Source organism: Nansenia antarctica (assembly GCF_963989245.1).
Source record: "Nansenia antarctica genome assembly, chromosome: 19".
In the NCBI taxonomy this organism is placed as follows: domain Eukaryota; kingdom Metazoa; phylum Chordata; class Actinopteri; order Argentiniformes; family Microstomatidae; genus Nansenia; species Nansenia antarctica.
In genome coordinates this window covers 7,267,211-7,279,883 of record NC_137692.1, presented here as the reverse complement: position 1 = coordinate 7,279,883, position 12,673 = coordinate 7,267,211, and the positions used below count along the sequence as shown (strand labels likewise).

At 40.6% G+C, this 12,673-nt stretch overlaps 1 protein-coding gene across 1 annotated transcript; it reads right to left on the bottom strand.

The window, feature by feature from the left end:
- insig1 (insulin induced gene 1) lies at window positions 1-8,154 on the bottom strand. The gene is made up of 6 exons (XM_080549275.1): window positions 7,957-8,154; window positions 7,379-7,714; window positions 5,898-6,022; window positions 4,603-4,769; window positions 3,886-3,985; window positions 1-1,921 (listed from the first exon to the last, which is right to left on the bottom strand). Exons 2-6 carry the CDS (start codon window positions 7,698-7,700, stop codon window positions 1,892-1,894), a joined length of 744 nt encoding a protein of 247 aa, XP_080405401.1. The 5' UTR covers window positions 7,701-7,714; window positions 7,957-8,154; the 3' UTR covers window positions 1-1,891.
- Between the last annotated feature and the right edge of the window lie 4,519 nt (window positions 8,155-12,673).

Genomic DNA, 12,673 nt, shown 5'->3' with positions numbered 1-12,673 from the left:
TTCACTTGGATTCAAGGTAGTAGAAATGATATACAACTGAAATATCAGACACACGCACACACTCTCACTCTATACATTGAAATAGGTGGTCCACCACCCCAATAAAGCTTCCACGTCTTCTAGCACACCTGAATGTGTGCAGAGATTCAAACAGAACCAAGCGTACCAAGCCCTCTGTGATCCTCATCACAAAAAGGTCTATTACAAATCTGTATATCCAGTGACACTTTACATTAAGTTGCTCTATACCTGTGTAGTAACAATGTTATTACTCGAATAACAACACTGTATTTCAACGTTGTTACATAGTCATCTGGTTATTGCTTGCTAATAATGAATATAGCCATTTTGGGAATTACATGTCGAAATATGAACAGTCTATCTCCCCTTTTGTAATAACCGCATAACTCAATTACAAGGCAATTACCTAATTACTTTGTAACAACATGTTAATACAATATGTACGCTGTTAGTACAAAGTGGTTTAGAACAACACGGTGCAAAGGGTGACTGCATTTACATTTACTAATGCAACTACATGAGATTTTACAAACAGTTTGACACAATGTTTTTTGTCTTCTTTCCTGTGATAATAGTCATTGGTATACAGTCTAAGAAGGCAAATAATCTCTGACACTTTTGTTGTTCACAAAAACACTGATGTTATTGCTCATTGTATTTACCCACACTGCATATGATTCCAAGGAGTCAACCATTGTCAGAAATAATAAATAAGAAAGAATAGTCGGCTCAGGTATCTGATTGCACTTTATTCCTCTAGACCCCCAACCTACTAACTATGTAGGTCAAGTATGGTAATACCTGTCTGATTATATAGGGTGGAGATTATACACGTAAGCAATATATAATTATTTATGTACAAATAATAAAACTGGTATAGTGACAAAAGCACTCAACTCTATAATACAAAGGCAATCACAGATTGCAAATCTTTGAGACCGAAGTAAAAATGTCCTGTCCTCTCCTTCCATTCATGTATGTTCCCAAACTTTCATCACTAGTCTGGAAATCCATTCAAAATGGGAAATCAGTCAGTATCATATTCAGGGGGTTTACAAGCCATCCACCATGTCAGCCAGAAGGTGAACTTTAACACCTGGTCATATTGAGGTGCTAAAAATGTATTGTGATTTCACTGCCACCACTGACATACTGACTCACTGTATCATCATGGTACATTCTTTAAAAACATGGTCACATCATTCATGATCGCATGTATATTTGGTTTGGGGTCACAGATGTTGGCATTAATAATGTTTATATGTCATAGATAAATACTTATTTTTGGTTCATTACAATTGGGAACATACAATACATCTTATCGGTGCTCTGTCTGAGTGTGGAAGACATTTTTGCCCAGCTCTGAATCGTTTCCCTTTTATGATCATTTTGTACCCAGGCAAAACAAAAAAAGCTAACATTGTAGCACCACCCCTTTCCTCATCGTTTCTGTTAAGACCTGCACGCACACACACTCTTGCACGCACACACCCGCAAAAGGCTGATACTGTAGCTCACTCTTACTCTGTTTAAACTGAAACCAGTTTACGTTTCACTTTAAAGAACTGGAAGGGCAAATACTGTCCCACCATGAAGTGTGAGGGAAGAACTAATGCCATACAGAGCACAACAGAGGTGGGAGGGGAAGGGTATTTTGGCCACAAGGAGGTGCAGAAGTCATGGCACATTAGGTCAATACGTTCTGGCCAGTTTTTTGTTGTTGTAAACTACCATAAAAGTAGTCAAAACTGTACAGCTTTTTTTTTCCTTTTCACTAAAAAGTCTCTCCCATGACATCAGCCTGGTTTCCTTCTGCAGGCAGGTTCTCCATATTGGCTGTCCTCTTTGCTCCTTGGCGTCGGTCATCCTTTCAGTCTAAGTGGTGTTTCTCTACACCACCCTGATGGAAGAGAGGGAAACATCTCAGTCAAAAGCAACGAACAGCAAACATCTCCCTATAGTTCTCCTAATCTAAGCACTCAACAAGCCTACAGTAGAATGCCAAATTCAACCTGCACCTAATTGAGAACCTATTGTGATTTTTGTCATGTTTTCTTTTATAATTTGCGTCAACTTAATAAACAGGCAATTCTCTTTTATCTCTCGCAACCACCAGTCATAACCATAATTACCTGCCCTTTTAGTGTGGTTTCCTACAAGCATTTATTTATGTCCAATAGTGGGATCATTGTGTAGTGCAATGTTTGAACCTGTTGGAGACAGCTATACGCATGGTTCCAATGATCAGCAGTGTTTGAACCTGTTCGAGACAGCTATACGCATGGTTCCAATGATCAGCAGGGGTGATCATGCAGTGTAGGGGTGGCTCCACATAGTCCTTTTGTATGCTAGATTATATTATTTTCCACTCTCAATGTTACCATGGACTGAATAAGTGGAATTTGAAGAAGTAGACACGTCAGTCAGCTCGCTTCTTGATTGGCTACATTCCATTCCACGTCACAATCGGACTCGGGAGTCGCCCACACACAAGAGGATTTTTGATCGGAAATATTGAACATGTGTTTAATATTTACGATCACCGGCCTGACCATTTTTTGAGCAGATTATCGGGAGAAATGGACTCTTAACACACCTCACACCACAGGATAATCTTGTAGGATAATCTTTAGAGCCATCCGATAATCAGGCATTTGCTGTCCTTGGTTGGAAGAAGGGAAGTTGGGCCAAAATCGGACAGATTATCTTTAAGTGTGTACCAGGCTTTACTCAAGGGCACACTAGTGGTGGTGTTCTCAGGTGGGATTTGAACTCATGACCTTCTGAGCACCAGTCCACACTCTCCATTAGGGCACTACTACCCCTGTAGTGTAATTGGGTTAGGGTTAGGGTACCCTAACCCCAGTAATTGGCAAGGAGAGTGGAGGTGATCTAATGTATGCAATATGGTCATTCAATGTTTTAGTGAATATATCTTACAGAATTTAGTAATGTGAGAACATCCACTAGGCCTACTTCCACATACAGTATGTATAGAGGATGTACTGGTAGTATAAGGGATCATATGTATAGAGGATAGAGGTACTGGTAGTATAAAGGATCATCCCTGACAGGCATCAACTGCCATTATGATCAAGTGTCTATTTTCACCTATTGGTAGTTATTGCAGTGGAACGTCATAGGGGTTTGAATTTGCCAAATCCCCATGACAAGTCCACAGACACCGCCATTTACTGCCCCACCTATGGTGCTAAGTTTGTGTTGTTCAGGGCAGATGCACTTTGCGGTGACACCAAAACAGTCTTTGCACATGATTTTAGTGTTGCGCAGTCTTAAGCAGAACCAAATTGAAGCCCAGAGTGCATAAGCACGGCATTTGTGCTCGTTCCAATAATCCAAGCCATATCACAAACAACAACAACAACAATAGCAATGTGAGTGACTGTCTGGTAAATTTAGCAGTGACTCACTCGGTCTACTCAGTGCCCACTCTGGTGAAAAACAACTTAATCTGCTTCCATAGTTACATTCAGTCAAACTGAATAACTGATGTGGTTCTGAAGAACTTAGAGAAAATGAGGAAAGACCTCTGAATTTACACCTCATATTCACATGTTGAATGAAATGAAAACAAGAGTTTGCTTTTGATGTATTTTGAACTTTACAAATTCTGGACTATCATTGAGACTATCATTGAGCATTTGTTGAGACAAAAAAGATAGATAAAGGGATTGAAATGTATTCAACTAACATATATATCTTTGAAGATGCAACTTGTCATCCTGATATGAATACTGAGTTCATGTTTATTTTCCATTTAAAACCAGACATGTAAATAACTATTTACACCAGCAGAAATTCACAGAGCAAACATGCAATAGAAAGACTCCAGGCAGGTCTTACCATGGCTAGCTGGCGTCCTATATTTCCCACAGTGACTCCTCCTGAGAAGAATATGCAAGGCAGCCAGGAGCGCACATACAGGAAATCTGGGGATGTGTACCTGCAAGAGAAGAGTCAGGTTCAATTAGAATGCCCTCCCCAATAGTCAAATCTACTTCTAAATAAGGCACACATCAATACAACTCCATGGCATGGCAACTTAAACACAGTTTCAAAGCCAGATCTCTGAGGCGGAGGAAACATTACATTTTCATAGTGAAAAATAAATTAATCTGCCTTGCACTGTCATTCTCCTTCAGTCAACACAAGCTGTGAAAGCCTTTTGAAACGGCAACAGTGTGTCACTTCTCTGCAGTGTGTTTTTGAACAGGTTCCACTGACACAGGTAGGAGGGCAAATAATTGGGCATGCAAACATGTGAGATTCTGAATCCCTCCCAAAATAACTGCATTCATTTCCATGTCTTATCAAATTCTCAAATTCTCTTTGATGGAATAAGTTGGGAGGGACCATTTCCTGAGAATATACTTACTTAATTCACAAATGGGGGTTTGTTTCTCCTAAATAACACAAATTGTTCACTGGCCCTACCCCAAACAATAATACAAGTAATGATGAGACACTGCCAAACAGATGCTGTCCATGCCACTGTCGACAGTTTGTCTGGTTAAATATTTGGAGTGACACAGAGAAGAAGACGTGTTTGACAAGACTTACTGATAGACACCGTTGTAGACCAGCAGCTGTGTGATGACAGTGGCTAGGAAGGCCGTGGTGATGCCCAGGCCAAAGCCACTCCTCGACCGGTCAAACGTCCACCACAGCCCCAGAGAGAGGGCAGCCAGAGTGAGGGACAGTTGGACATTATTGGCAAAGTCTAGTTTCTGTTATATGGAGCAGTTAAGGGAAAAGTGAAAGTACATTGTACTTCAAAACATTACCATTGCACTTACATATGCAAAGTAAGTCTGTTAAAACTTAACATTAAAGTCTATGTTTGAGTTCGGGTCTGTAAACACTTTATAATTAGTTTGAACACAGTTAACTATTAGTGCAGATAGATTATTTTATTTTAATCACTGTTCCAATAGCTTTGTAAAATCCAAAATATGCCAGAAATTGTGGTAGAATATATAACTGTAAATAACCTATTCAAAATCAATAGGTGTATATATATTTGGGTAAGTGAGTTACATGCTACTAAGCTGTGTGTATGTTCACTAGGCTAACCAAACAAGTTTCTATGTTTGTTGCCGACAAACCAAGAGTGAGTTACATGCCATAGTAGTCAAACGTGTTTGCTTGTTAACTATGTAGTGAGTTACATGCGTTATTTACTCCCTGTGTGTAAGTGCATGTTTACTAGGCTGTTAGCTTATTAACTAGTGTACTAGCCACACAGGTGTTAGCTTGTTAGCTAGCTTTGGCAGAAGACTGTTTGTTTTTCTTAGCTGACTTATAAGTGGTTTTGTTTGTTGTATACGAATGTACACAAATTATTGTGTGTGTGTGTTTACTACGATAGCCAAACAAGTGTTAGCTTGCTAGCTAGATAAGCTATCTATGTTAGAGATATAATAGATTATAGAAAAAGTAAATGCTTTTGTAATGAACGGTAATGTTGTGTGGAATCAAAAATAGTGATTAATTCATTGATTTGTAGATTTGCTGTAGAATAATACTGTGGATTGAAGTGATTTCACTAGCCTACTTCTTACAGTACAGGATGACTTCAACAAGTACAGTACACAGAGTACTGTACTTGTGAATACTCTGAGGCCGGATTTCCTGGCTCAGTGATTTGGGGGGTATCAACATTCAAATATGCATGACTTCTTCAACTGTGTATGACACATCATCATTTGAAATCTTAGAATCGACCCTTTCATAATCTGAAAATAAAAATGACGTTGCCAGACATGCAGACTTTTCCATCAAACCCTGTCACATATGTGTGAGAAGAACCCGTTAGATCAGCGATTACCATGACCACATCGTTTTGAAAAGGATACAGCACTGGCGTGGTTGATGCCAACGAACACTGCGATGCATCTCATGACACTAGCCCACTCCCTCTTGAACTTGTGGGGCTCTCCTAGATGGCTGTCGATGCAGGGGTACAACAGACCCACAACAGCTGCAAAAAGAACATTAAGATGAGTTCATCATTGAATACATTGCCTACTAAAGCTCAAACTATAACATTCTCTGGGCTTGACAACGGTGTGCTTCTATTAACATCATGTTTTCTTAGTCCACTTTGGCAAAATGTAATGATTATCTTTTTCTGTAGTCCTACACATAAATTGGACAGTTCGTGTACATATTCAGACACACACATTAGAACTGAGACATAACGGATACCATACCAGTATTACTGTGTAACAACATGTTAATACAATGTCACTGCTGTAAAAACAGTGTGTTGTTATATGTCTGTGGTTATACAACACAGGTTCAGTGGTAACTTGACTGTTACCCAGACTAGACTGTTATGGGGGAGGGGCTGAGGGAGAATGATGTATTTCTGCACATGACTTCCTTGTTTCTCTTTCTCGGTAGTGGCATGTTCGAGACAGCAGCCAATCACGTGCCGCCTCCACAGCTCACCCGTTATGAAAGCAGCCAATGAGAGAAGAGCACACCCCTAATATGAAAGCAGCCAATGAGAGAAGAGCACACACCCCTAATGCCCCCTCATGTCCATGGCTGTTTCTAGGGAAGCCTATTGAAGAGCCACAGAAACACTGCTGTACTTTCCCAGACAAAACATGATCCACCACGACATGGCCTGCGAGAACACTGGCATAATAGATGACAACAATAACAATAACAATAACAATAATAATAATAATCATAATAAAACTGTTTCCTCTTCTAATGTACTGATCTGACACTGTACAGGAGGAGAAAGCACTGTGACACACTCCCCACTCCCTGACATTCCTGTGTACACATAAGTAGTAGTCTAGCCGTGTGGCTGGCTGGTTCACTCATTCATACTGAATGATTCACTTACGACGTCAAATCATAAAAACCTAACCCATCATAAAACAGCAATTTGGAGAAATGCAACACCAGCACACTTAAACAAACTAACAATGTTAGTTGTAATGTACAGTTCTGCAGCCTACTGTTTGTTCGCAGTCTGTTTGTATTCTCTGATGTTGTCTGAGTTTGTTTAACACTCATAAACAGCATTTCTATTCACATTCACATGGCTTTTCTGCTCTCTGGTAAACTAATGATATTCCAACTGCCCAGTTAAATCAAATCTATTATTTGGCATTCAGTGACATGCTTTTTAAATGATATAACACAGAATATTAGTCAACATTAATATTTAGGGCAGAAAATAAGCCTACTTGTTTTGATGGGGGGGCGGTAAGAGGACTGGATAATGGACAGGGGGGCGCTGGCCCAAAAAAGGTTGAGAACCACTGACTTAGGTTATGACTATGATAATCACATGTAAGTGAGAGAGTGGACTCACCGGCCGCCGTGCCGCAGCAGGGAGGGATCCACCAGGCCGAGGAGAACAGCGTGTCCATCACCTCCTCTGGGAACAGCGTCACATCTCTCTGGACCTGCAGAAGGTTGAGCACCAGGGCCAGGACCACCCCCACGGTGAACAGCACCAGACCCCGGCGGAGCAGGTTGGCTGTCCGCACAGTGTGCAGGGACCCTAGGGCATGGCTGAGCACCGAGGTTATAATGGACATCATCTCTTCAGTCTTCGATGCGAGCCAGTTCGCAGCAGACAGATTCTCAGATTCACAGGAGCAACTCCAACAGTGTTCCTCCAGTCTGGGCATTTGGCACGTTAGAGCTGCAATAAAGAATAAAGGAAGATCACTTAACACATCTGTTCCCTGTAGCCTTTAACATCTGAAGGAACTCTGGGAACAATGTTGCAGCAGGACTCCATACCTACAGTGATGCCTGTAGTTGGAATGTTTTATTATTATTATTATTATTATTATTATTATTATTATTTTCATCAAACTGATATAGCCTACACATCTTATTGTAAAAGTGACAACAGTAAAGCAGAAGGAGTCGATCTGTTACCTTGATCTCCAGACGTCTTTACTGTCTGATCCAGTGAGGGTCGATCCTGTTTATTAGCACCTCCAGAAATAATGAATCTGCTCTCATCTCACTCCGACTGTTATCACGTTGTTAGGTCACATCGTCGCAGAAAAGGCTGCTATTTCCTTCCTGAGTGCAGACCTCATCCCAGAGACAAGCTGTCTCTCTCTCTGTCTCTGTCTCTCTCTTTCTCTCTGTCTGTCTCTCTCTTTCCTCTGCAGACACAATCACAGCTGTGTCGGGTGAGTCGCCTCGGCCAATGGGAGCCAGGCGGGCGATATGACGCTCAGGACATCACACGATGCAGCCTGTCTGCATGGAAAGGTGGAGTGAGCTTGCCTACGTACACCACTCTGACTAAATGCAAACAAAGCGAGCAAACAAACAGTCAATCGACATAGTTAGCAAACTTATGCAAAACTCGTTGAGATGCACATTTGTCAATTACACTAAGGGTCGGCTCCTCCAGTGCATTTGCCAACTCAGCTCCAGTTAATTTGCATTGCACATGCAGTAAACCTCAGATTTGATGGAGTATTGTTGTTTGAATCACTGATTGCCCATAGGATAGAATATGTAGTAGGTGGTGGAAATGGAAGGTAACCCAACTTGTTGTTATTGTTAAAATACTTCTAATTTCCGCGTTCCATTTGCCTTTGGACCCACCAGGGTTCCCCTGGAGTATTCATTAGCATTATTATTAGGCCTAGGCTGACAATCAAAAACAGTGGGTACTTAGCCATGTCTCAATAATATAGCCATATGAAATAGTCTTTCAGAGTACCAATCAGCCTCAACATCACCTGCTCAACCTAAGTCATGAATAGTGTCATCTTCCATACAGGCAAGGGGAAATGGGGTCAATCAGGGGCATAAACTCCAAACGCCAATGCAGATCAGCTGACCTGTCTGTCAGCTATGAGGTGAATGACATAAGTGTAGGGCCAGCACGACCTCCGGAGTCCAATAAAGACTGTGGAGATAACATCAACAGAGGTTGTCAATGCCCAGATGACACACTTTCAGGGACTGACAACAACAGAGAAATATGTTTTGCAGACATTTTCCTGACGTGATGCTTGTACACCAAATATGCTGTAAATACTGCATATGTCACCACAGTGCTGACTAGTGACTATTGATCTGAGGGATCAGAAACCACCACAGGCATACACACACACACACACACACACACACACACACACACACACACACACACACACACACACACACAAACATTTCTTTGATATTATTTTGTAACAAATCATACAATGAATATAGATTTCCTCAAAACTCAATATGTACATGTTTATGTAGTGATTATCAAGATCGTTTCATACAAAGTACATTTGAGATGCTGAAGAGAATGTATTGGATGAAATTGAGTTATTCAGCCAGGAGATTAACATAAATCAAAAGTGGATTCAAGAAATGTTCCAGAAAATGGAACAATGTTTACTCAATAGTAGCTGTCAGTACTTTGTTGAAAGTAATATTATGTGCGAATCATCTTTTTCATGCAAATTGGCAACAAAAATGCGGCTTTGTAACTCAAAGCATATTTGGCAGACAAAAAAGCATAAACACATTAATCACATAGGATTTATTTTCAATTAAGTTAAATAAAAATATATTTTTTCAAGTAACTGTTTCCGCTGCAAATGTCTCAAGGCAATATTTAGTTTTTTTGTGGTTTAGGTAGAGTAGAAAGGAGTTCATCATGATGCTGGTTTGCACTTAGGGTGTGTTGAGGGGATTGGGTTCTGGTTGCTATCCAAATTTCAGCTTCAAAGCTCCGAAACAGCCACTGAATTCATTTCTTTGTTTTTTGACAAGAGTGTGACTTACTGTGGAGGGCTCAGTGATAGACATTCCAACTAAAGGAGACTTTCACTGTGTATGGAAATGTTTCCATCATATTGGAATCTCAGTGATGTTCATTACCATTAAACATCTATAGTATGTTTTGCTGTATTAGCGTAGGCCTACGGTAGTTTCAAAAGCAATTTTTATGGGATTTATTCAATTCTATGGAAGGTGTAGTCAACATTGGGTCTATAGGACTAGGTCTATGTAAAGTCTTATTGCAAGAAATAGTCAACTTCAGATTCAGTTTCGTTTTCATGAACATCGAGTCTGTGCTGATGAAATTGAAACTGAAATGAAAATGTTAGAGTTGTATTTCACCGTAGCACCTTTCAATTTCATACAGCTTTATAACATATATATATATATATATATATTTATATCAAGCGTGAAAGTCTACTTGAGGTTTTAAAAGTTAGTATTTGTCCCTTCTCTCATGCCTAACTGCCTGGAGTTATAGTGGTTGCAGCGTAGGTTTCTAATACAGCATGTCTTACAGGATAAAGAGGCCTGTGTCAAAGGAAGGATTCCAGTATTTCATGAAATGAAATGTTTATTTTTCTTCTACTCCCATTTCCTCTCTCCTGGAGGGCACTAAAAGCTATGTTTGAGCTTAATAGTAAAGATTGTGTACACACACATGCTGTTGTGGCATAGAACAGACAATCAGACATATTGCTGTGCAGTGTAGACATGCAGACAATTCCATCTCTCAGAGTTACTTCATCCTAATGTGTGGAGCTAGATACAGCAGGCAATGTGGTTAACACAGATAAAAGGCCAGTGCTGTACAGTTTTAGAGAGGGGAAATGAGGTGAAAGAGAGAAGTGTAGGCAGAGGGACTTCTACAAGGTGAACCTTGCTGCATCATCACAGTACCCCCAAAATGACATTCCTGTCTCCCCAATCACTGTGAATGAGGGTACATTCAATTAAACACATTTTGTTCTCCCAAATGAATAGGTATTTTTCTCTGTAATTCTGGGAATCCTGTGTTGAAGGATAAGAGCCTCCTGCAGAGAGAGAGAGGGAGAGAATATTTACATTAACGTGAATACTAAAATCAAGAGTTGTACGTTAATACCCTGCATGAAAATGACATAACAGCAAATAGCTCCTAGCAACTGGCTCTGCTCTGCATCGTGCTCGCGTCAAGGAGGTCTCTCCCTCATCAGAAGATAAAGAGGGATGTTACGACACTTCAAATGAATACCAGATCAAGTACGCCATAGATTATGCTGTTAGACTGGGAGAGATAGCAACATATTAAAAGGGAAAACTGTTTGAGCAGACAGAAAATTGATCTATCAAACTAGCATTTGACAATTGTTTTCTCATCCTGAATGAATTCATGAAGTGAGACATCCAAATACTTCATCGCAGATACCAGATTAAGATTTTAAAACTGTTCCACCCTCATTTCTGAGTTTTCACTCAACCATTTGAAACAATAGTCTTGTCCCTGATGAAAATGACTGTCTTTCCCAATTTCTCTCTTTAAACAAGTTATTTTCCTGCCCACTGTTCAAATCTGGATGCAGTGTGAGTATTACTGTATATACATAATGACTGGAGAGTGACTGCTGAACATGTCCTTGTGTTGACATTATTCTCATCTCCCTCCCCCTCCCCCTCCCCCTCCCCCTCCCCCTCTCCCTCCCCCTCCCCCTCCCCCTCTCCCCCCCCCTCCCCCTCCCCCTCCTCAATCTCTTCAGCATAACAAGCATAACCCATGGCACATGGGCTCTCTCTGAGCTGTTCATCTGCTATATCACTGTGCCATCATAAAATGAAAGAGGAGTGGGATTCAGTGATACAGAGGGTATCCTCCACACAAATAAACCACTGTAATGGCCAAGCTCTGCAGCCCTAGGGGGGGACACGGTTCCCCGCCCCATTGTCCTCTAGCATTCCAGAGATGCTCAGAAAAGCCACTTAGTGCTCTTCAGAGCCAGAGTGCAGTCTCATACCTCCATAGCAGGCTATATACCAATTGAATTAATATATCTGATGTAGAAAGCCAATTCCCTTTCAAAACCCCTTCCAGTTTGCTCAAAAAAGTGCCATGGATTTTCTCTCTATCTATCTTCCAGTTCAGTTGCCTTAACTTGCAGTGTCTAATCACTGAGTAATAACGTTGCCTTTTCATTTTGGAGATACATATACTGCCTCTCATTGCAAGTAATGACCTTGGTATTTATAGCCTTCTTTATTTGTCTAGATTGATAGCTACTGTTCTTATCACCATAGGTTTTCCATGGTTTGCCTGTCCTTGTGCTCCAGCTGTCAACAACCCATTTTGTATTCCATTTCCACCAAATAAAGACTTTATAGGTATCACAGATGGAATGAAGTTTTTTTTTCTTTCTAACTTTGTAAGTTATCTGTCAACAATGTTATGTTAGAAGTTTGTTTTAATAACCTTTTCCTTTAGTATTCTATCAACAGTCTGAGTTTGCAGACAGCAGTGTTTGTATTTCTGTTTTGACTGTGTGTCTGTATGAGTGTATGTAAAATGTATGTCTATTTGCATTTCCAGTTTCCCAATGTATGGAACTTTCAGCTGTCTTTTTTAAACAAACAGCATGAAGGGCCCATGGACCTTGACCCGGAGTCACCGGGTGACTCCTCAGGTGTCGGTGTGGACCAATCACAGGCAGTCCTTCTTCAGTCTGTCCCATTCATACAAAACACATGCGTATGTGAGTTTTGCCCTCTATGTTGTTTTTCCACTATCAGTAACCAGGGCATTGTCCTACTTTAACATCCTGGTGATCATACCACCTTTACCTGAGGAAGCATAATAATTCACCCTGTATTAATCTTTAAC